At 24.7% G+C, this 26,075-nt stretch overlaps 2 protein-coding genes across 7 annotated transcripts in view; one reads left to right on the top strand and one right to left on the bottom strand.

Annotated features, from left to right (window-relative positions):
- The first annotated feature begins 2,329 nt into the window (after nt 1-2,329).
- LOC123264871 (huntingtin-interacting protein K) lies at nt 2,330-5,084 on the top strand. Its single transcript, XM_044728396.1, has 3 exons — nt 2,330-2,567; nt 4,135-4,242; nt 4,821-5,084. Exons 1-3 carry the CDS (start codon nt 2,412-2,414, stop codon nt 4,914-4,916), a joined length of 360 nt encoding a protein of 119 aa, XP_044584331.1. The 5' UTR covers nt 2,330-2,411; the 3' UTR covers nt 4,917-5,084.
- A 2,846-nt stretch (nt 5,085-7,930) lies between these two features.
- The window catches only part of LOC123264825 (protein roadkill), a 37,777-nt gene continuing 19,632 nt past the window's right edge, over nt 7,931-26,075 (bottom strand). For 5 of the 6 annotated variants that reach the window (XM_044728339.1, XM_044728338.1, XM_044728336.1 and 2 more), the window contains 7 exons: nt 18,065-18,209; nt 12,718-12,839; nt 11,323-11,474; nt 10,746-10,873; nt 10,463-10,640; nt 10,071-10,392; nt 7,931-8,711 (listed from right to left, as the gene is read on the bottom strand). In XM_044728339.1, coding sequence (XP_044584274.1) covers nt 8,567-8,711; nt 10,071-10,392; nt 10,463-10,640; nt 10,746-10,873; nt 11,323-11,474; nt 12,718-12,839; nt 18,065-18,142 — 1,125 coding nt within the window. In that variant the 5' untranslated portion in view covers nt 18,143-18,209 and the 3' untranslated portion in view covers nt 7,931-8,566. Of the gene's footprint in view, nt 8,712-10,070; nt 10,393-10,462; nt 10,641-10,745; nt 10,874-11,322; nt 11,475-12,717; nt 12,840-18,064; nt 18,210-24,999; nt 25,020-26,075 lie in introns of those variants that run through there. The other variant, XM_044728341.1, reaches the window with a different exon arrangement.

Here is a 26,075-nt window from a genome sequence, read left to right as displayed (position 1 = left end):
GAGAGCGTGAATTCAAACGAAATATTCAAATTAGTAAATATTAAATGATTAAAATTAGTTAAATTTTATATTCGAAGTAAATATTCAAATCATTTATTTAATGCTTTTACTCTTACCAGTTGTAATAAACATCTTTTGGTTGACTCTGTTTTATTTACAAAAGAAAATAAAATAAAAAAACATATTTCGGTACAAAAAGACATTGTAACCGAATTCTCAGAACCCATAAAAAGTACTTGAATAATTCAAGGACTATTTCTCGCCACATGGAACTTAAAACCCTATGAGGAAAAGTCGTAAAAGACACGTGTGAAATTCAATAGGTCCTTGTTCTAAAGTAACAAAGAATAATACAAAACCATATATAATTAACCAAAAATAAGATTGTTAAATAACATTTACTGTTAAAATCTAACTTTATATAATATTGTAGTTAAGCAAAATTAAGTTAAAATAATTAATAATTATTATCTTGTATTTAATTTATAATTAATAATTATTATTTAATTAATTTACTATTAATTTATTGTTGAATCATTATTTAATTATTATTTAATTTATAATAAACGATAATGTCTATTCTTTTATACATGATAATAATTAAATTGACTTATAATTTTATTAGAAAATCCGATTGTAAAATAATAGAAATAATATTTAATTCAAGTTATTAATTAGTCAAACTCAAACATTAATCCAACATATTATAAACAATATAATATATATATTTTCATGTTATAGTTTATTATAATTTTTATTGTAATTTAATTTCAAGTTAATTATAAGTTAATTTTTATTATAAATAGGTTTTAAAAGGGTCTGTTAAATTGATAAAAATAGTTAAAAAAACATAATGAATCTATTGCCAAAAGTGTATATGAGTGCAGTCTAACTTTCAGACCGATAGGCTGAAATACATATAGATAGATATAGAGAAAATACAGGTTAGTATATAAGGACCATTTATATCCCATAATAAAATTCCCATAATAAAATTGAGATGAAATGTATGTGAAACCAATTTATTCGTGTTGTGATTGGTCGAAAATAAATACTCTCATTCTGATTGGTTGAAAGTGAATATAATATACATAAACTACACATAAATATATCATGACCATAAATATGATCCCATAATAATTGATCCCATAATAAAATTGAGATGAAATGTATGTGAAACCAATTTATTCGTGTTGTGATTGGTCGAAAATAAATACTCTCATTCTGATTGGTTGAAAGTGAATATAATATACATAAACGACACACAAATATATCATGACAATAAATATGAGGCGCGCGCTTGCGCGCGTAAATTAAATTCTAGTCCTAATATAAAATTGAGATGAAATGTATGTGGCATCAAACTATTCGTAACGTGATTGGTCGAATATATCATAAGCATGAAAATATATGCAAATGCTATAGTCAGGCGCGCTTGCGCGCTAAATTCAAATTCTAGTGTAGTAGAAAATGTGTGTGCTTATGTATTCCTTAGAGTGGATGTATGTATGGAAGTTATGGTGGGAGAAGAACGGAGTTTGAAGCTCTTCGGAAAAACTATGTAACGACACTTCTCACCGAGAGCTTAGATTGCTAAGATCACGTCATTGTAAACCTCAATTTTATATTTTGAAGCTTTTTAATATTTTGTCAACTTGAATAATAAATTGAAACCAACTAAATAATTTTGATCAAAATTAAATAACGTCTAAATAGAATTCTTTTATTTAAAATGATTCCTTTCCCGCGCTGAAACCGAGTATTTTAATACTCCCGGGCGAAAGAACTACAGTAAGTAAAGTTTTCAATAAATAAAAATAACATCCACTAGATGGAAGCATAACAAAAATAATTCTAGCGCACCCTGGCGGGTGTAGATGCAAGCTGTGAAATATCTATTTTTAACTGTAGTTTCCCAGCTAATGAAGGATTACTATGCATTCTCGAATTATTTAGTCTGTGGCAGATCACTTTGCCCATCGAAAAAAAGTCAGGATCGAAATTTTTGCGTTGCTATAGTTTGTGCTGATTAAATTTAATAATTTCAAGTAGATTAATTGTTATAAGTGAATATAATTAATTAATAACAGTCAAATAAAGTATGAATTACTGTTATAATATACAATTTAGAAAAAAAAAGTACCGTAGAATTAAATAAAATTTTGCGACCTCAAAATACCGTTCTGCTTATAGTAAACACAGTCGGTAGTCTGGCGTTCCGTTTACAGCAGATTTGAACGGAACTTGGCGCCAGATTCTACCGAATCTGTGGATAAAGTTGGTACCTAAGGTTACCTAGATCTCACTGTAACCAACTTCAAGTACATAAAAATTTTGTTAGTGCGAGTTGAGAGCAAGGCAAGGGCAGAGTGAAATAGAGTAACAAATATAAATAATAATTAATTATAAAAATGGCTGACGAAGATGTTAATGGTGATTCCGATGAAGTGCAGCAGGAAAAGTCACAAAAGAAAGTCGCTAAGTATGACAGCGGGGCTGCAGATTTAGAAAGAGTCACTGATTACGCTGAGGAAAAAGAAATTTCCTCGTCCGATGGTTTCTCGTGTGTAAGTTTACACGTGATAATTATTATTATTTTAATTAATTAATTAATTTTTTTTTTTAATAAATTTTAAGTTTCATCTGTCATGTTTTCTGTCACTTTTTTATTTATCTTTTTAATTAAAGTTAGAGTTTTGGATCTTGATGCGAACATAACCTCAATTAACCTATTAAAGATTTTTTTAAATGATTAATTAAAATATTTTATGAAAGTTAATTTAGCAGATAGATAGATATATATTTATTTGTCCTTAGAGCCGAAGCTCCCTCAAGGCCATCAATAAGCAATACATTTTATATATATATATAAGTATACAGTATAAAAATACAATTACAATAATACTGTAAGTTTGATAATATAACAACAGCAAGATTTTAAAGTTACCTAAATACAATAAAGTTACTTAATAAATTTACAGTAGTTAGTTAGTAAATTTATAAACACTTTGAGACACTTTGAAACAGAAATTATAATTAATTAAACAAATATAATAATGATTTTAATTGTCATTAGCCAGAAAAATGAAAAGATGCATTTTGAAATTCAGGAAGATTATCTACAGTTGTCAGCCCAGGTGGCAACGAGTTCCAGATACGTATACCATTGATTATAAAAGATTGTTCATACATATTACTATTTGCTCTTGGCAAACGCAAGTAATCTTGTCTAATGTCACCTATACGCATTGATACATTAAAATATTGAAGTCCTGGGCCAAACAACTGCCGATAATTTAGCCTTATTTCTTTAAAACAAACATGCTATGAAATAATCTCTTCTCTTACTTAATTTTAGCCACCCTAATTTATTATAATACGGGTTACATGTTCATATCTGGATAATTTGAAAATAAATCTTACGCAAGAATTCATTTTTCTTTTGCAACCTAAGCAGCAGCTTTTTCGACATGTTGGTAAACGCAGCACAACAATAATCAAAAATCGGGAATATAAGTGTAGTCACTAATTTTACTCGCAATCGTTCATTAAATATTTCATTGTTAATTTTAAGTTGAGCTAACGTTTTCATAGCTTGATTACAAGTCTTTAATACTTGGTGTTCCCAAGAGAGATTATTATCTAAAATGACCCCTAGATATTTGACAGTATTAACATAAGGAATTTATGTTTAATAATTTTAAGAATTTAATAGATATTTAATAATTTTAAGAATTTAATAGATATTTAATAATTTTAAGAATTTTGGTGATAAATTAATTATTGCAAAAAAAAAATTGACATATAGAAATCTAAAAAAATTAAAAATGCAATTTCTGTTTGAATAATTTTTTCGAACAAATTTGTTTGTTCAAAAAAATAAAAAAATGGTCAAGTGACTGCTAACTTTAATGAGAATAAATTTAGCAGATATTTAATCATTTTTAGAATTTTTTTAACAAATAAATTATGGCAAAAAAAATGAGAACAAAAAATTGACATGCAAAAATTTTTAAAAATTATAAATGCAATTTTTTAAAAATAATTTTTCGGAGCAAATTTATTTATTAAAAAAAAATTAAAAAATTATCAAGTAACAGCTGACTTTAATGTCATAATTTTTTTATTCAACAGGCGCTAAGTATAATTGGTGACAGGCGTAATAAAGAACAAGCGGAGAAAAAAGCTAAGGAAAGAGAATTGTTAAAAGTTTCTATCAAAAAAGAGGATGTTGATTTAATTGTAAGTTTTTCTTTTTTATTAATTACTGATATTTATAAAAATTAAATTAGCCGACGTCTAAAAGTTTATATAATTTTTTTTATTAAAAAAATTACTATAAAAAAGAATAAAAGAAAAAATTTCACATGTTGAAGATTTGAAAAATTATCCGTGCAATTTTTTAAAAGCATTTTTTTCCTTGTAATTTAATTGATTGAAATAATAAAAAATTATTAAACGTCGGCTAATTTTAATATCATTATTATTTTTAATTTATTTTAATCATTGATAAATTTGTATAAAAAATTAATTTTAAGCTTTTTTTTGATTGGTTGAAAAAAATAATAATTAAACGATAAATTATTTGTAATTATTAATTATAATTTAATCAAATTATTACTTACTGTTCATATAAAAATTATTATAAAGTTTTTACTACGCTTTTAAATAATCTACAAGTCACTCAGTATTTTTATTCATATTTAAAAATTTAATAAGTTAAAAAATTATTATTAAATATTTTTAATAAAAAAAGTTTTTTAAAAATTGAATCTTGATAAATTTTACCAGCCAATTAATTATAAAAAATTTATTTACAGATGAAAGAATTGGAAATAAATCGGACTAGAGCTGAAAGAACCTTACGAGAACACCGAGGTAATATCGTCGAAGCTTTGGTGACGCTGACCAACTAATTAAAATAAAATTCAGCTAATTGCTATAAAAATTGAAAGAAAAAAAAAGTAAATAAATGAATCAAGTTACTCTGAATAAAAAAAGTAAAAAATAAACCGACGACCAAATGTTTAATGAATTATAATTATAAGTTGGATGTAATTTATTTAATAATCACGATATACACATAAATGATTTATTTTATTCATCAACCCGCTTTATTTTATCAATTATCATTATCAATTATTAATTATAATCATAATTATTATTATTACTATTTAATTTGGTTTTGATATTGGTCACAAACAACTTAAACTTACCAGATGACGTATCGAATGTTTTATAATAAAAATAAATAAAATTGTTTAATTTATAAAATTAGTCAATTTATTTATTTATTATAAAAAAAAAGCTGCAATGAATTTTAATAAATGTCATAGGTTATGAAGAAAAAAAAATTTCTAAGCTCGTATTTATATTTTTTATATAATGAAAATGTAATTTTATTTGATGTGGTGCAATGACTTAAAAATAATAAATGAAAAAAATAATAATTATAATAATAATAATTATTCATGAACGTTATATGAGCTGGGATCGATGAACGTTTCATTGTTTATAATAATTACTACTGCTAGGTATTTTTTTTTTTCATTTACTTCATTTTTTTAAATAAAATATAATCAATTGTTAAAAAAAAGGGAATTGTTATGGTTTAAGTTTCGAAATAAAGCTGAATTAAATGCAGTTGTGGAAGTTATTATTTTACGAAAATAGCAGTAGTAATTTTTATCGACAAAAAACAGATTTATGATGAGGTAACACTTGTCTTACTTGTACTTAGTTTATCAAATTATCCAGTCATACGCTCATATATTCTTGCTACAGATTGAATATTTTTATCTTTTTGTTTTTATATATAATATATATAGATGCATGTATATTACACAAATTGTCACTCGGTTTAAACATCTTTTTAAGACAATTATTTTTTTTTCGCGTTCGACAGTCCCAAATTTTTTTTTTTCTTTTTTAGTAATGTCAGATTTTTATTAATTTAAATAATTATAATTTAACAATATTGTTCTTAATTCGCAGTTTAATTACATGAATTATTTTTTACAAGAACAAAAATATTTTTTTATTAAAAAAATATAAAAATTTGTAATTTGGTTTGTAGAAAAAATTTCTTTAATTAAAACTAATTTTTTTTTAACTAATTTTCAAAAATAAATTTTAAATTTTTTTATAAAAAAATTTTTTCTCGGTATTTATAAATTTGAACAAACATAAAAAATTAATAAGTCAATATAATAACAATTACAGTAAATAATAAATAATAGTCGACATAAAATAATTATTACAAAATTGGGACTGACAGAACTAACAATAATTTGAATATAATTTATTTTTTTTTTTAATAATTATAATTATTGTAAGAATTTACAGTGAATTTAAAAAAAGAAAACTATTTAATTTAGTCATCAATGTAAAAATTAATGAACCAAAAATAGTAATCGGCAACTGGCTTTAGGATCGAAAAGTTATTAATTTAATATAATTAAAAATGAGTTAATTGGGAATTAGAAATAGTTGCAATAATTACATTGGACTTATCACAGAAAATGTATGGCATTAATCGTCATTAATTAATGTAAATGGTAGTTGTTATAGTAGTTAAAAGTTGTTGTTGTAATTAATAATTATTTAATTAATCAATCAATTAATTAATTAATTAAATAAATTCGTGTATAAACTAACGTCGGAGGATCGGGAAGCCAGTACAATAACTATAAAAAACAAAATCATTCCATTACTCATTTCTCCGTTCTCATTAATAATTACTTTTAATAATTAATCATTACTCGTTACTTATTTGTTTATTCTTCGGGTTGCCCATAATTACCACACGTTACAGTTACAATTAATAATTATTTTTTTTTTTATAATTTATCGTGTGTTACACAAAAAACGATTAATAGTTTTTTTTTCCTATAATTTACTAACATTCTATACAATTTTAATCATTTATTATTATTTATTCATTTTTATGCCTCAATCTCTTTTAGTGTTTTTTTTTTTAACAACAATTTTTTATTTACCTAATTGTCACATTATATTTTTTTTTGTTAAATTTAAAATAAAATTTTCATTAATTATTTATATTTTTTATTATGGACAACCTTTAATTAATGAAATAAAAAAGCTATCACTTTTAACTATGCGAGTCAGTAGAGAAAATAAAAAAAAAAAAGCTGTGCCGAAAATTATAGTCTAAATAAATCGAAAAAATATACAAGGCACAGGTTGTAAGAATAAAATAATAATATTAATAATAATAATAATAATAATAATAATAATAATAATAATAATAGTAATAGTACAAATAATTATAATTATAATAATAATGATAATAATAATAATGATAATAATATAATAATAGTAGTCAATTGTATTTAAGAGAAAGAGATCATAAAAAACACTAACTAGAATCATTTTCCCTTTTATCTGGAAGAGTTTGACATTAATATTAATTTTAATTTGTTATAATTTCAATCATTTCAATTACATTACAAATCACTATCATAAACAAAGTATCTAAGTCTTGATAAATCGATTTTAAATTTAGCGTAGTAATTTATGTATTTATTGTTTAAAATTTATCGTATTCCATTTAGGAACTAAATAAAAAATAAAATAATAAACGTGTTACACAATAAGTCTGGCCGACGCCTTATCACAACTTGTTCTGCGTATCGGTACGTGGGCAATGGCTAATTTTGATCGTCTTGGTCCCTCCATCTTCTAGAATAATCACCTTCCCGAATAAATTGTTAGTTATCCTTTTGGTTCTCAGTTATTTCTCCGCTGATATTTACCAAGTTAAAAGTTGATATTAATATCATCGATGGACTTGTTTGACGATTAATGGCTAATTTTTTATCATCCCGATGATCTTTATTTTCATTTTTACACTAGGAGATTTTTTTTTTTTTAATTCTATTTAATCCTTTTGATGTAAAAGTGAGCCTGATTTTCATCAATATCCTCAGAAAATTTTCATTTGAAGGTTCTTGATCTTCAAGTGTTGATAATTATCCCCTTGATGCTGACATTAATATCAACTTGGACATATTTTCTTCCCAGACAGAGATAAAACGGCGATCAATAAAGGACGGGTATTAAAGGTGGGTAAAAAACTCAATTGGTGGGTATACAAATAATAAATAAATATTAATTCTCAAAAATTCGAGAATTTTTTAAAAAATATCTCATGACATTCGTTGCACTTTAATGAGTTTATTTAATTATTTGACACACTACCGACGCTCACTGAACACAACAAAAGTTTGCGGACACCCGCTTAACTGGCCGTGAGTTTATTTATTATTAATTTTTAATTAAATCGACATTTAACTCCTGTTTTAATTATCACGGACCATGGACACTAGTCGTTGCGACGGCCGACAAAGAAATGGGTGGTCGCACTAGGAAACATTTATTTATTTATTATTATTTTATTATTTATTTATTTATTTTATTTATTAATTAATTTTAGCACTACGCGTATTATATCTCACTGTACACGAAAATAAAGTCAAGAGGGATGTAGGTGGGGCGGTGAAGACACTGTTGTTGTGCCCGGTATCAATGGTAATGATGATTGCTTTCAGCTTTGTTTCACACGTTTGCGAGGCGGTCCGATCGGCGGTATTTGTTGCGTCGCTAGGGCACGAAATGCCTCCGCTATTAAGTGTGGATGCGTATTCACCATCGTTTTGAAACCAGATGTATCCATTACGTCTGTAGCATGTCTGAATTAAAAAAAAAAAAAAATCATTAATTTCTTTGCTAAATTTTTTATTACAAAAAATTATTATTTAATGTTCAACATCAAATTTAATTATTAAATAAGTTGAAACTAGCAACCTTGTAGTCACTATGTGAACTTGTGAACTATAAATAAACAAAATTTTGCTTTATTAAATAATGACTTTTGTTAAATTGCACTGTACTTTTTTTATTATTGACACTTTCAAAGATATAAGCTCATCCTGATGTTACACTCATCAAGAGCTTTCATTTGAATACCCACATGCATTTTTGATATATTTTTCATATATACATATATATAATATATATAAATATATGAAAAAATGATGTGGGTACTTAAATGAAAGGTCTTGATGAGTGTAACATCGGGATGAGCTTATATTTTTAACAATGTCTATAGTTCATAAGATACAAGGTCATTTCTTAATTATTGACATTTTAAAGATGTAAGCTCATCCTAATGTTACGCTCATCAAGAGCTTTCATTTGAGTACCACAAGCATTTTTGATATATTTTTCATATATACATATATGAAATATATATATATATATATATATATATATATGCATATATATATATATATATATATATATATACATATATATAATATATATAAATATATGAAAAATTGATGTGAGTACTTAAATGAAAGGTCTTGATGAGTGTAACATCAGAATGAGCTTATATCTTTAAAAATGTCAATAGTTTACAAGATACAAAGTCATTTCTTAATTATTGACATTTTAAAAGATGTAAGCTCATCCTGATGTTACGCTTATCAAGAGCTTTCATTTTAGTACACACATGCATTTTTGATATATTTTTCATATATACATATATATAATATATATAAATATATAAAATATATGAAAAATTGATGGGGGTACTTAAATGAAAGGTATTGATGAGTGTAACATCGGGATGAGCTTATATCTTTAAAAATGTCAATAGTTCACAAGAAACAAGATCATTTCTTAATTATGTATCTAGAGATAGAGCATTTTTGAATGCAGCCTAAATATTTATCATCATAAATTGACTATTGGTGAAAATGGTATTAAACCATGAAAAGGCACAACTCCAGGTCAAGGCTTTTCCAACGATACCAAATTTAACCATAAAAACCCATTTTATCATATAAATACACTGACCACAAAATTTTGCTTATTGTCTTAATAATATAAATTAAAAATTTTAATTTGATGCTCTTTAATTTAAAAAAAAAAATTAATTTTTAGTGTTGATAAATTTGGAATTTAATTTTTAAAATAATTAAAAAGTAAAAAATTATAAAAATATTTGAAAATTAGTTATTGAAAAGAAAAATTTGAACACTTACGTATTAATAAAGTCTATGGCCTGTGCTTTTAACTGATCTGCACTGTGAAGATCGGCAAGTATAAGAATTTCCGCCGCATTATCGATTGCTAAATTTGTACAAAGTGCCTCTTCGCACATGACTTTGAGCCTTTCGAGAGCATATTTATCCGCCGCAGCCAACAAATCGTCCGCCATTTTCTCAAGATTTGTCGCTTTGCCCGTGTAAATAAATCTCAGCATCTCTTTTAGAACCTCGTAATCTACGTCTGTTATATCCACACGATTCTGCTTGCGCTCCTCCATTTCATGTTCAAACATCGCGGAGAAAACTGGACTACGCGCTGAAATAAACAAATATTATATTAATAAATTAATCAATTAAGTAAATTGTATTTATGTAATAATATTTACCTGCTAGAATAGCTTTGTGCGCTCTGAATTCATTACCACAGACAGTTAATGTAACGTCACTGAATTTTTGGCTTTCGAAAAGTGTTCCAAGATCTTCTGGTAATCGGCATTCTGGTACTTTGAATTGGATTGTATTACTTTGACCGGAAATATTGACACTATCTGCTACTACACTGACCTGATAATTAATTTAAATTATTATTAATTTAAAAAAATTTTTTGATGCATAAAATTATTTTAATAAATTGGAAATTAACCAAGATAAAATGTTAAAATAATTTACCTCACAAAATATCGTTAGTTTATCGTCTGGCAATAAACCATTGGCTTCATCTAACAGGAAGTCTCTTCTTATGAATTTTTTAAAGCCCCAGTCCTTGCCTTGGACAAACCTGTAGGCTCGTTGGCTCTCTGTAAATATTAATTTTATTTATTGTCATTTTAAAATATTTAAAAATTTTTTCACATTCTTCAAGATTAAAAATTTTTTATTTTTAATTTTAAAAGAATAAAAATTAATTTAATAAATAACTAAATTAATTAATGAAATGATCTATAAAAAAGAAATAAATAATCATTTCAAAATATTTAATAAGTTTAAAAATTTTTTTACATTCTTCAAAATTTTAAATTTTAAAAGAATAGAAATTAATGTAATAAATAAATGAATTAATTAATTAAATGATCTATATAAAAAAAATTAAATAAATAATTTTAAAATATTTAATAAGTTTAAAAGTTTTTTTTACATTCTTCAAGATTTAAAATTTTTTATTTTAAATTTTAAAAGAATAGAAATTAATTTAATAAATAAATGAATGAATTAATTAAATGATCTAAATAAATAAATAAATACATACCCATAGCTTTGGTTTCTTCTCTTTTGGCATTAAGAATTGAAAATTTGAACTTTGCTCTAACTTCTGATTTATTACAAGACACGAGAAGCAGATAGAGTGATAAATAATCCTTGCTTTCTTCATCCAAGCCTTTAGGATTAACTCTCAGGCACCTGAAAAGTAAAAAATAAATTATTAATTAAGATAAATAATAAAAATCCGCTATCTTTACTAATTTTATTAGGCAGTAGCTGCTAACTAGCAAAATACGATATTAATATCGCTTATCAAAGCGAATAATAGAGTGACTTTAATAGTGAATAATTAAATAACATTCGGTGAATTTAAAATAAAATGTTAAATTTTAATCAGAGATGAATAATACAATAAAAAATACTGTCGAGCAGTCGGTGAATAGTGGACTCATCGATGAGTTAAATAAATCTGTTTTAATCCTGTCACCGGCAGTTTTCATATAATAATAATAATTATAATAATAATAATAACAATGTATAGATATATTACGACGAAAATGTCAGCGTCAATTTTAAAAGTAGCCTTGGTTTAATTTTATCCGGATTTTGTCAGGCCATTGCAATACACTGACATTGAATCAATTTACAATATAACATTTCATTAATTTTTAATTGTTTTAATACAATAATATCAAATTACATTTTTATTATTTTAATAGTATTATTGGTTTTTTAAAAAATGTATGGTGTACAATTTTTTTTTTTTTTTTCCCAATAAAACAGAAGTTTTTTTTCAATAATTTTTTAATATATTAATGATTTATAAATTATTGGAGTCATGGCTGTGATATTTATCATGTAACGAAAAAAAATAAAAATAATTTAAATTTGACATCTTTTTCATATTACATTTACTTTAATTAATAAAAAAATTTTATTGAAATATTTAAGAAAAAAAAAAATATGAATCAAAAAATGTGAATCTTATAACAATCTTAGCATAAATTAAAAAAATTTTTGAAATTTTTTTACAAATCAACTATGACAAAAAAAAATACTAAAAAAATAAATTCTTTATAATTAATAATTCTTTATATTCAATAATAACGCAGATTAAAAAATTTTTTTAATTTTCTGTTAATATTTAATGGATATTTTTTTTTTTATAAATTGTTTATTTATTTATTTAATTTGTATAAGGTAAAAAACGCAATTATTGAAACTTGCAATTTTATTTTAATTAAAAAAAAAAAATCAACTAATAAATGAATAAATATACTTTTTGAGTTATAAATTTCAAGATAATTGGTTTTTTAAAAACATTTTATTTTTTTTAATTAGAATAAAATTACAGGTGTCAAAAAACTAGGCCAGTGTCAATAACTGGATCTTTTACCTTACCAATAAATTAAATAATATTAAAAAAAAAAAAAAAAATTACCATTTAAGTTTATCATTGGCCCCTGCAGAGAATGTCGAAGATTTGAGAACCTCCCCCATTTCTTCTCTGCAAAAACTGAAGTTATTGATCGTCCACATGTAGCTGAATTTCACCACCTTCACCTGTAAAAATAAAACCTTTAAATGTAATGTTTGTTAAGAAAACCGCGGTCATTAAAATTAAATCTAGACATTTTTAATTTCAAGTGAAAAAGAATTCTTCTTTCTGACCAAAAACCGAATAGAACCGACCCAAAATCTCCTATAGCCTATCATCTTAACAAAAAAATGAATCCTCACCATTCCTGAATTCGACGCATTTCAATAAATAAATAAAAAATGAAGACCAAAACAATTGAATTATCGGAAATAAGACCAGGAATTAATTCTCGTTAAATACGTCATCATATTATTTACACGTGCGGTTAAATATCAAGGACACTGAGTATTAATTATCGTTTACGTAAGCAGTAATGTGTGTTATATCTTATATCTTATACATTGTGCATTGTATTTCATAGAATATTTTGCAGCAGAGTAACTATTTGAAAAAGTGTATTATATTTATATTGCATATTGCAGATATGAAGCGTTTGGTTACTTCGTTTATGTTACATTACATTTAATATATCGTATCATATCATGTATAATGAGCATGAGAATAAGAATAAGAATAAGAATATGAATACTTAATTTAATTCTACCAATGACGACTAGTTTACGTTATATTTTTATTAATATTAATGCATTTACATATGATACGTATTGTAACGGTCTGGTGACATTCCTCTGACAATAAATAATTAATAATATTTATAGTTCTTATTTTTAATTGGAAATTAACTTCAAATGTTAAAGAATTGAAGTAATTAGCATATTATTTATTAATTCAGCTGAACATTAACTAGTTTTGTTTTTTAAAGTTATCAATTATTATGAAATTTCGCTTGCTTTAAATTATTTAGAATTTTTAAGATGATAAATATCAAAAATTTAAGACATATTTTTTTATTTATTAAAAATTTTTTTTAATTGAAAAATGTAATTTTGGAGATTGAATAAATTTTTGGTAAATGTTTACAAGTGGGGTCAACGATTTTAATTTTCATTTTTTGAACGAAATTTCTATTTAATTTTATTGATATATTTTTTTTTAATTCATAAAAAAATGAACAAAATAAAAAAAAAAAAGTTGATTATCACAATTTTAACAAATTTTAGAAATTAAAAAAAAAATTTATAAATTTTTTAGAAAATTGTGATATTCAACTTTTTTTTTTAAATTGTTCATTTTTTTATGTACTTTTTAAAAAAATTTATGAAAAAAAGATGAAATAGAAATTTTATCCAAAAATATAAGAGCCAAAATTTTTTCCAACTTTCAAAGATGATTTTGTAATTGAAATATTAATTTTTTGATATTTTCGATATCACCACCATAAATTCGCCGTAAAAATAAAGAAGTAAAAAAAATTATGATGATCCGTCAATCCATCTATTTTTTATGGCCAAAAATAGGTTTTACCCCGTTTGTAAATAACTATCAAATTTTTTTTAATTGAAGAAAATTTTAATTAATTAAAATTTTTTTAAATTAGTTACAAAAAAATTTTTTAATCAAGTATTATAGATACTATTTTATTTAACTTTTAAAATACATTAAAAAAAAATTTTGATATTAATTTTTTATAGAATTAATATTTTCAAGCAAAATTCAGTATAATTTTACTAAGTTCTTAATTTAAAAAAAAAATTTTATAATTTTAAGAAAATTCTAGCAATATTCTTGAAAACAAATTTTTTTTTTACTATCACATTTCAGCATTAATAAAAATAAAAAAAAAAGTAATAATAATAAAGAAGCCTGTAATTCTAGTCTCTTTGATGTTGAATTTTCGAGAGCGAATGTAATAAATTTTCAATACTAAAAAAGAGTAATTCTCAGTAGTTGGTATTATATATTATATATATTTTGCTGAATAAGCTGGTGATGATGATCATGATGATGACGATGATTGTGGTGATGGTGGTGGTGGAGATAAAAAAGGAAGAGGTCGAGCCCCCTGGATGTCAATGATCCCTGACAACTTAAACGGTGTGTGTGTTCTGTACTGTGCTGACCTTGGAGAACGAGCCAAAACTATTTGTCTATACCAGTTTAACTTAATGGGTTCAATGAACTTTTGTTATCGCAATTGTTATGATTTGTATTTATGATTTCTATATTATATTATTATATATTCTGTACTCAACTGTGTACTAAGCGAGGGATATGCTATAATTTATAAATATAATTATTCAGAGAATTTATATTTTTTTTTCTTTTTAACTTTTTATACAAGTGACGACTAGACGGCGGACAGGGAAATAGATCGATAGGAAAATAGCTGGAAAGAAAACCTTGAGGTGGATTTCCGCGTATGCAACCTTGCTCGCGTGATGCAGGTGAGTGCGCCCAAAGGGAACGCAGGAAATCACGCACGGGTCGATGCTCTTATCTTAGCGCTGGTTTTGTTCTTAAAAATTGTTTGCTGCGACGGAAATAACTTTATTATTTTTTCTTTTATTTGTAAGTTTGATAGAAATGATAATGATCATGATAAAAGTGACAGAAAGTGAAAGTTTGAGGTATTTGTTTTGGAGAAATCGGTCAACGTTTTTTTATCAGTTAGAAATTATTTTTTTTTTTTAATAAAGTATATTTTTTTTATTTAACTTTTAAGCAGGTATAAAAATTATTTTTAATTTAATAACTCGAATATTTAAACTCTTAATAAAATAGATCATTTATGCACTTTAGGTCCTGGTTAATAACAAAAGAAATTTAAGATAAATGTAACTCTACACACAGAAAAAAAATGTTCTTGAATCAATTATAATTTTGAAGAACAATATTCTTGATTTGAGTTGAAAAATTCTTGATTTAAGAAAATTTTATTTGATTCAAGAATTTTTCGTCTTGATTCAAAACAATTACCCTCGTCAAAATTATATTCTTGGTTCAAAAATTTTTCTCTTGAATCAAGTTAATTTTTTTTTAGTTCACACAAAGACTAAATTCATCTCTTTTTCTTTTTTTCTTTCATTTAGTTATTAAGCTACTTTGTTAATTTATAGTACTTAAATATAGAAATTTTGGTTTATATAGAATCATGTTTTTACTTAAGCTCTCTCACTTTATCAAAATTTTAAACTTTGTACAAATTGAGTAATTGGCTCTCTGGGCTGTTAGGTTTAAATAAAAGCAAAAAATAAATAAATAAATAAACTAAAAAATTTCAAAATAGTTTTCTATAATTTTAGAGAATTTTTTTTATTTCATAAATTTAAAAACCATTTTTAAATAAAAAGAAGCTTTTTATGAAAATTTTTTTTTTTTTTAATAATTTTCTAATATTTTTATTACTCCAAAACAAATTTTTTTTTAAAAACTAAATTTATTCAAAAAAATTATTGATCGAAAAATAAATCTAAAAATTTGAGTTAGTTTTTAAAATTAAATTCTATACTTTGACAAAAAACATGAATTAAAATTGAAACTTTTATAAAATTATTGGTTTAATTAATTAATTACACAATCAATTTTTTAGAAAAACATTAAAAATTTCATTAGATATAACTAAAAAAAGAAGTTGATATTTCTTAATAATATAAAAAATTAGATTAATGAAAGACAAACATTTAGTAATAAAAATAATAATCTAGTTGTGATAATTAAATAAAAGTGTTTAATTTGATAATAAAATAACAAAAAAGAGGAACTAAGAAACAAGAATGTGGAGGAAAGGATAGCTGAGGAGGATAAAAATAAGAATAAGAATAATAAGTTTAAGCAAATGTAAAGTTAAGTTTAAAGGGGGTCTATGCTCTTACTCTGGCGGTCGACGCCCTATGAGTGTCGTTCAACTCTCTTAACAGTCTTACTCGTCACCACTCCCGGCGATCCGGCGATCGGCCTTGAATCATCCTCCCGTGTCCGTCTATGGGCCTACACTCACGCACCGGGTTAAACTCACCCAGACACAAGCGGCTTCCGGTTACAGGATCCAACAAACGTAATCACAATCATAATCACGATCATAATATTTACATAAATTTGATCTTTAATCTATAGGGGGTTATTTCTTATCTATTTTCTATTTTCTCGAACCGCGAATTGTTGTTACGCTGATTCGCGGGATGACTTTTGTTTCCTGATATATGACTTTTCATTACAATCCACCGTAATAAGCCGATAAAATTTTATATGATGGTGATTAATTACATTGAGAGAGATAAAGAAAAATTATTATCTAGAAAATAATTTCTTAGCTCAAGAATTTTATCAAATTAATTCTTTAAATTTATTTATTAATTAAAAAAAAAATATTTACTCTTTTAATTAAGTAAAAATTACTTTTGTATCAAAAAAATTTTCCTAATAATAATAGAAATAAATTTTGTAGAGATGTAAGTGCGAAATTACAAACTGCAGATGTACGAGTCTCTAATAGAGATAGTTTAGTTTTTGCAGATAAAATAAAAGTTGAGGAAAATATAATCAACTCAAGCGACATCAGGTCGTTCACTTGGCATCCAAGCCAAAATTATATTAATAGATTCTCAACGCCACATCAACTTTATTTACATATACATATATTCTGTCTATATACGTCTGTCTTTAATAATATTCTGCGTTTCATATTTTTAATTTCTGTTTATTATTATTTAATATTAAAATTTTTTTTTATACTTAAATTACACTTGAAGATTATTTTTAATTGACTGAGTATTAGTTTTAAAATGTATGTTAAATATTTTTGTTAATAGGTTTTTGTGTTAGTAGAAATTGTTGATTAAAATATTTTTAAAAAGTGGGTTAAAAGTTTTGTTTTTAAATCGAGTTTATAGTTAATATTTTTTTGGTAAATATTTTTTTAGTGAATTGAAAAATTGTAGAAAGTTCTTGGAATTTTTATAGATAATTTTTGTATTATACAAATTAATAAATAATTTTCAAGTATATGCACACAGAAAGAAAAAAATTAATTTGATTCAAGATAAAAATGATTGCAAAAAAAATTTCTCAATTCAAAAATTTTTCTACCCAGAAAAAAAAATTTACTTGAATTAAATAAATAATTTTAATAAACTTCATTTTCTTGATTTGAGTAAAACAATTTTTAAACTAAAAAATTTTTCATGGTTTAAATAAATTTTGCTTGATTCAAAAATTTTTCGCCTTGATTCAAGACGGTAAAACTTTTAAAAATTATTTTCTTGGTTCAAGAATTTTTTTCTTCATTCAGTTTAATTTTTTTTCCTGTGTATTTATTGAAAATTAAACTAAAAAAAAAAAAAAAAATTACCTGTGTATAACACCAATTTTCAGCAACTGGGGTGTTAACTTCTAGTGGCGGCGGGCTCGGAACACGGCTTACCGCCATGCTACTACTGCTGTGTAAATTTGAACTAACCCGCGACGTTTGAGGTGCACAGTCGCTCACCGGGTGTCTGTAACAAAAATAAAATTTATTATTAATAATTATAATTAAAAAACAAAATTAATTCTTAAAACTCAAGATAATAAAAATAAAAATTTTATATTCAATAAATACAATTATAAAATTTAATTTTATAATAAAAAAAAATTCAAGAATTTTATTAAAATAATAATTTAAAAAATCTCAATTTCTAAAAAGTAATTTTTTATCAACGTAAAGAAAAGAAACGGGTTGAGTTAAAGGAACGAAGGAAAGAAGGGGGAGTTAGAGGTAGAGGGTGGTATGCAGGGCACGCGATGGTGCTCACGTGTGCCAAGTACGGAACTACTAGTGTAGTGTGCTGTTGAGCGAGCACACAACTCACAACTCTTTACTGGATACAGAACTCAGTACGTTAGCCCCTCAGGTTCATTGGACCTCTTTACGCTCTGATGCACGGGGAAGCACTCCTTTAAATTCTTTCTTATCCCTTTACTTCACTTCCATAATGTTTATTGTTTACCTCAATAATTTACTTTTTATATTTCTCAGACCCTTCGGGGTTTAAATGTCAGGTCATTCTTATACGCAGGGCAGAGTTAATGAATGAGTTCCTCAAAGAATATATAACAATAATAATAATAATCATAATAATTATTAAATTTTTTTTATCAAATAAAAGTACACAGAAAAAAAAAAAATTAACTGGAATCAAGCAAATAGTTTTGAAAAATTTCATTTTCTTGGTTTAAATTTAAAAATTCTTAAGCTAAGAAATTTTTCTTGGTTTAAGTAAATTTTACTTGATTCAAGAATTTTTTGTTTTGATTCAAGACAATTAAACTCTCCAAAATTATTTTCTTGGTTTAAGAATTTTTCTCTTGATTCAAGTTAATTTTTTTTTCTGTGTATAAATGTTTTTATTTTTTACTCAGTGTACTGAGACCTTGAAAAATTCAACCGATAGATGGGTCATTAAAGGAATTAAGTTATCAATTTTAGTTGTCAGTTAATAACAGAAATTTTTTTATCTATAAAATAATTTCGTTAAGTACCGCTGCATTTAAAAAGCTAAAAAAAAATTGTTTTTATTTTCTAAAAATTGATAAAATTTTTTTTCAATAATTTTTTCTGATGAAATTTTGTTACGTAATTATTCTAAATGAAGTTAACTTGGAAATAGAGTATTAAGCAGCCGATATAACTTGTGGTGAACAGTGAACAAGTTATTTCCTGGTTGTTGGTTTAGTTAGGGAGAAGTGAACTAAACGGCGACTAGTCGATATGACCTCCGCGAATAGACATTTAGAATAAAACTCAAACATATCTCAAAGTAACCGTAACTATGTTCTTGTTTTTATTGTGAATATTTATAAGAAGTTTCAGTATATTTAAATACAATGTTAGATTGAGTTTTAATGAAACTCCGGTAAGCGGGAAGATAAGAAAGTGGGAGGTGGGCGGAGGGTGGCCAAGTCACAAGTCACAAGAAGAGGGAGTAAAAAGTTATAAAACGAGAAAGTGAATGATGTAAAATTAGTATTGTAGTAGCTTGTATGTAAGTCCGATGACCCTAAGGGGCTAATGTACTCCCTGTACTGACAGTACTCTAGTGATTGTAGTTGTTGTTTCCGCCTGCATAGTATAAGAGACACGTGACTGGAACCTCAATCTTATCTACTTCATTCATTTTATCTAATTTACATCTTTTTTATTTTTTTTACTTTTTTTTATTATTCTTCGGTGTTTGTTATTTCAAGATGGAATTTTGATTTTTAGTGTTTGATAAAAATTATCGATAGTTTCTTTAACTTATTAATTATCAATAATTTTTTTTTCAAGGATTGTACTAAAAAAAATATTTCCATCAAACTGTGAATTATTATTTTACTAAAAAAAATAATTGACTTTTTTATGTCGGTAGTAAAAAAACAATTATTTGTAGATTGAAAAAATTTATTATGAAAAATATTATTTTAAAATTTTTAGTTTTTATTTTTTTATATAAGGTAAAAGCCCCAATAGATGATCATGTACCAGTATATGATCACTCCATGTATTTGTATACCTATATTTGTGAATATAGATATACAAATACATGGAGTGGTCATATACTGACACGTGATCATCTATTGGGGCTTTTACCTTATCAGATATAATGTCTTATAATTTTGTTAAAATTTATGATACAATTTTAGAGATATTATTAATTTTTGTTAGTATTTTCAGCTTCTTCAATTTATTTTTAGCTTCTTTAATTTATTCATTATCAATAATTTTTTTTTCAAGGTTTGTACTAAAAAAAATGATTGACTTTTTTATGTAAGTAGTAAAAAATTATTTTTGGATTTAAAAAATTTATTATGAAAAAGATTATTTTTAAATTAATAGTTTTTATTTTTTTATGTCAGATGTAATGTCTTATAATTTTGTTAAAATTTATCATACAATTTTAGAGATATTATTAATTTTTTTAGTATTTTTAAATTATGTAACAAAAATTTATTGAAAAAAAGTCATTAAAAATTTTCTAGCATCTATAGAAGATAAAAAAAATTTTTTTGTAGCTCTATAATACATCACGTTGAGCCAATTTTTATGCGTGTGTTTATTAATGTGTATGCATATGTTAATCTGCGCTGATATTATTATAATTTAACACAAGTCGGAATTTTTATAATCTAAAGTAGTAAAAATTGTGCTGTAAAGAATTTTCTGTCAGTTGCTCAATTTTTATTTTATCAAACAGTTAAAATTATAAAAAATTTTTCAATTTGTACTTTAACGTTTGCAATAAAATTCAATTGTTTTTTTTTTTTTTTTTTTGTAACTAACATCAAAATTCTAACTTTAAATTTAATCAAACAAGTTACTTTTGTGAATTTATAATTTCCAATTAAAATAATAAAAAAGCTACCGAGAATTTTTTTCTAAACAGAACTTAAATTTATCTTTAGAATAGTCATGTGATGTTTATGAACTTACACTATGATTGATAGTAAATAAACAAAGTATATTTTAAAAACTAAATATTTAACTAAAGAAGTTCTTGCTTATGACTTAAATTACAAACTTAGGTTGAAATTAAAACTTTTATTCCAACGAGTATCGAGAGAGTTAAAAGTTTTAATTTAAGCAGCCACTACTCGACTGTTACCGGTGATAAGACACTACACTTAACTATAGACCAAGACTACGAGACTAAGTATTATATTACTTGTACTAAATATTACTATACACTATACACCAACTAACGCACAGACTTAATAGAGAGGAGGGGGGATAATTTATAAGATTACTATACTGAGAAATATTTACTCAGATGGCTGATAATTGTTTTAAATTTATAAAGTTACTATTTTTTTTTTCTGATGAGCTAATATCTTTTTGTTGTGGGAGTTTCTTTTGTGGAAACCGAGCTGTGATTTTTTTCTATACCAAGTAATTTTATGACGATTTGAGTAATTAATAATTGGACAATTAAATTATTCAGTAGATTTAATTTATTCAAAAAGTTTTTATGAATTAATTGGTTTGTTAGAATTAAAATTTGAATTTATAATAACAGATGGATATAATTAGAAGATTACGTGCTTTGTAATTGCGATTGGTTATTTAGAAGAGATAATTGTAATGATCTAGAAAATAATTCGATAGATCATTGGATAACATTGTTTGAATAGGTGAAAAATTTAATAGATAGTTTGTTTAAATAAATTAAGTATTATAATTATTTTTTATAAAGAATATCATTAATGAATGTCGATTATATAATTATTGATGATTGATATCAAAGTTAATTAATTTTACATAATTTAAAATAATCTTTAATCGATGGGCTGATGAAGCAATTATGGTAATTTATCATTTATTTTTCGTAACAATTGTAATTGTTAATTGATATCAATTGCCCGGTATTTTTGTTATTAAATCACTTAAAAGTTTATGAATTTCATGATATTTTAATTAAAATAATTTTATTCATAATATTTTAATAAATTAAATTATTATTTTAGTTGATGACAATTATTAATTTAATTTATTTAAAATTAGTTTTGTTATAAACTTTTATATTGGTTGGGAAAAAAAAGATATAATAATATTAAATTAGAATTGAATAAAATATTTTAGTTTTATCCAGCAATAAAATACTGCGGACTTTCACTTGCGCATTTAATCCACCCACCAGTTCAGTTTAAAGCTTATTCCATCCATTCAGGGAGAGTGTGAGAGTTTAAATGAGCAGAGTAACAATCCACATATGTACATCCATATTCAAATAACTACACGAATACGTAATAAAAAGTTGCTGAGAGTTTGTGGGATAAAAAATCGGGAATTCTTAATTGAAAGTTTGTCTAATTATTAAATCTTTTTTTTTTTTACAAAATTCTGTGCCAAAAAATTAAAATTTGTAATTAAAAAAAAACTTTCAATTTTTCCTACAATAAATTTTTTAAAAAATTTTATTGTAAAAAATAATTACTCTAATATCTAAAAATTTTTTATTTTTATAGAAAAAAGTCAGAAATTTTAATTTTTAAAACAGAAAAATAAAAAATAAAATTTTTCAAGCGTATAAATTTAATTTTAAATTTTTTTAGTCTAATAAATCTTAAAAATGATAATTATCATTAATTTTGAGTCATTAGAATTTTTTTTAAATAATAACAATTTTCAAAGATTAAATCTAAAAGTAACTGATCAATTTGTATAACTAATTGATTTTGCAATGGGAAAAATCGCGGAGTTTTCTCTAAATAAATAAATCTTCACTTGAATTATAAATAATGAATCTAAAAGGAGTGATAAAAAATAGAAACAGCAATAACTCATTTAGTTTAATAATATTGTGGAGGTGGCCGACCGAATGTAAAGGGAAAGTAGAACGGGCTGGTGAAAACGAGGAAGTCGAGTGAAAACGGGCAAAGAAACGGCGATTAAACCTCGGTAATTATAGTTATGCCTCGGTATAGACTTGCCAAATCAACCTGGGGAATATTCCGTCGTCCTCATCATCAGCCTCCGCTCAATCTCCTCATCCACTTTGTCGCAGCTTTAAAATTGCATTAACGTCCATTTCATTACATTATTATCTTCCACTTCCACTTTACATTTCACATTTGCCAAGCAATTCAATTAATTATTTTTTTTTTTTCCACATTTAAATATTAATTTAATAAAACCTTCCTATAAAAAATTAATTTCTTGTTCAGAAAAAAAAAAATAATATTCGTTCAAGGGTAAAATAATTTAAAAGCCGATAAAAATAAAATGATAAGCTACAATTGGTTTAGCTGGCTCTACGTGATTGGCTGGAGTTATCGGTTATTACTTTGTTCTTTTTCTTTATAACAATTGTTATTGTTAGAATATTTTTATTTTTTTTTTTTTATTATTTTTTATACATAGTAATAATATTTTTAGTTGAATTGTGAGCAAGTGCACTGATATCATAAGAGTGTAATTTTAATCAGGGCCGAGTTTTGCAGGAAAGTCAGTACACACAGCACACGGTGTGTTAAGCCTGCCGCTGGTGTTCTGAGCACCGCTTAGTAGAGAGTCAAGGCTAGTTGTATTGGCTTTGTCGAGGCAAGTGTGATAAGACAAAGGCTAACTCTCTTCAAGGGCAAGCACGAACCTGAGCTTCGAACCACTGCCGCTGATATTTTACTTTTAGCTACTTATATTTTATTCATGCTTCATTCTATTTAATTATAATTTAATTGTTAATAAAAAAACCCCAATAGTTTTGTTTTGCATGACTTTGCAAAGGTAATGAGTCAATTTGTGATGTTATTGATCTGCGGTTTTACTACGGACTGAAGGTCATAGGTTCGATCCCATCGTTGATTTTTTTTTTCATTAGCGTAAAGCAAATTTTTTTATTATCTAACAAAAGCTCGATACTTGAATATTTAAGTTTTTAATTAATTTAATTTATTCATAGCTTTTTTTTATTTTAAAAAGATATATTGAAAAATTAAATGCAAGTAGAAAAAAAATTCTATTATGAAACTGAAGGTCGGAGGTTTGATTCCGGTTTTAATAATTTTTTTTTTATGTTAAGTTTTACTTTTAAGAATTTGTTAAGAGCAAAAAAATGTTTTATTAATTAATATTTGGAACTATATTAGTTTTTAAATATTTAATTTAAATAAAATGGATTTTTTTTGACAAGATATTTTAGGAAGCAAATATTTAATGACACAAGAAGTCGCGGGTTTGGTTTCCATTTAAATTATTTTTCAAATATTGATATTTTCTTAAATTTTATTTTTCTTTAAAGAAACTATTATTGGAATGACGTAAAAAAATAGATAAAAACGTATACTATTAAATATTTGACTGATAATCATAATTCCAAGGTTCTAATTCTGTTTAAAAAATTTTTATAGAATATTATATAAATATTTAATTAATAAATGAAATTTACTGAATTATTAGTTTGTTTTATAACTAATAAAAAATAGAAAGAATTTTTATCCAAACAATTTTTTTTTTAAATAAAATATCTTCTATAAAAAAAATGAATTCTTGATAATTATTTAAAAATTTTAAACAATAATTTTATTTTTTATCAAAAAATTTTAAAGAAAAAAAAAAACATTTGAGAAAAGTAAACCGTAAAAGATTAGTCTTTGATAAATCAGGATGAAGTAGACAGTAGGTATAAATCGCGAAGGCAGAAGCTCGAGTGCACTCGCGTGTTGGATCGTGCTCAAGGGAGAGTGAACTGGGATAGAAGATATAGGATGGGATTAGAGTTTGAGCAAGTGAGAAAGATAATCGATAGCAACCGATCAATGTATCGAGTTTACCATTATCCGACGATTACCCTCCAGTCGATGCATCCAGCTCCAAACCGATACTCCCGATACGTCCTTTATTATCGCAATACATCAACCGCACACATACATATTGGTACCGATGCAAATGTATATGCAGATATGACTAGACCGGACTTTCCGGTGACCACGTCGATAATTTCGCTTTCGACTTGCACTCATGTCTTTATTTGTCATTCAAGTCCCGGTGATAAGAGCTGTACAATAAAAATCCTTTGTTAATAATGTACATTGCCAGATCGATAAGCTAATGGATAATAAATCCAGCTATTAGTCAGTCTCAGTTCTCTGCGAGTAATACTTTAACCGCTACGCATTCGCGATACCCATTCGCTCCCTTGTTTACCCTAATCTCTGACGTCGACGCTTTACAATCATATCATTTATTATTTATCTCAAGTTATAGGGGACAAAAGGATCCTTGTTCACTGCCATTCACATTTATTTTACCGATTCTTATTCAATTATCTAGTAGTTAACTTTTATCTTTTTTTAGTCACTTTAGTCTATTAGAAGTTTATTATTTAATCAGAGATTTAATTAATTAAGCTATTATTTTCTTAATGATTTATATACTTTTCAATTATTTTTTTTTTCAAACTAAATTATTCTTTTAATTTTTAAAATAGAATTTTTATAAACTTTGTAAGTAATAAAATTTAAAACTGTAAAAATTTTTTTTTTTATTGAAATTTATTTTCTTACAAAGTTTTCAAAAATTTTATTTTTTAATTGTAATTTTTATATTTTTTTGCAAAGAAAAATTTTTAAATTAATAAAAATTTAACCTCAATACTAAAATATTAATTTTATTTTTTATTTGTATTTATATTTTATAGATCACTTAGAAATTAATAAACTGATAAAGATTTTAATTAAAAAAAATTAAAAATTGACATCAATTCTTAATAAAATACTTTTTGTAATCAAATTAAATTTACTCAGTGTCTATTTTTACAAAATGGCTGTCACGCTATTAAATTTCCGCTAAAAAATGCAATCTAAAAATTTTTGTGAGCTCGTCCGTTTTTTCCAACAAAAAATCCAAA

This window comes from Cotesia glomerata, linkage group LG5 (assembly GCF_020080835.1).
Source record: "Cotesia glomerata isolate CgM1 linkage group LG5, MPM_Cglom_v2.3, whole genome shotgun sequence".
Taxonomy (NCBI): domain Eukaryota; kingdom Metazoa; phylum Arthropoda; class Insecta; order Hymenoptera; family Braconidae; genus Cotesia; species Cotesia glomerata.
Note: the sequence above shows the minus strand (reverse complement) of the source record. Positions and strands in the feature narration are given on the sequence as shown.

Coding starts and splice junctions, on each gene's coding strand:
- LOC123264871 (XM_044728396.1), top strand. CDS start 2,412: ATGGCTGACGAAGATGTTAATGGTGATTCCGATGAAGTGCAGCAGGAA. Junction 2,568..4,134: donor CGTCCGATGGTTTCTCGTGT/GTAAGTTTACAC, acceptor TTTATTCAACAG/GCGCTAAGTATAATTGGTGA. Junction 4,243..4,820: donor AAGAGGATGTTGATTTAATT/GTAAGTTTTTCT, acceptor ATTTATTTACAG/ATGAAAGAATTGGAAATAAA.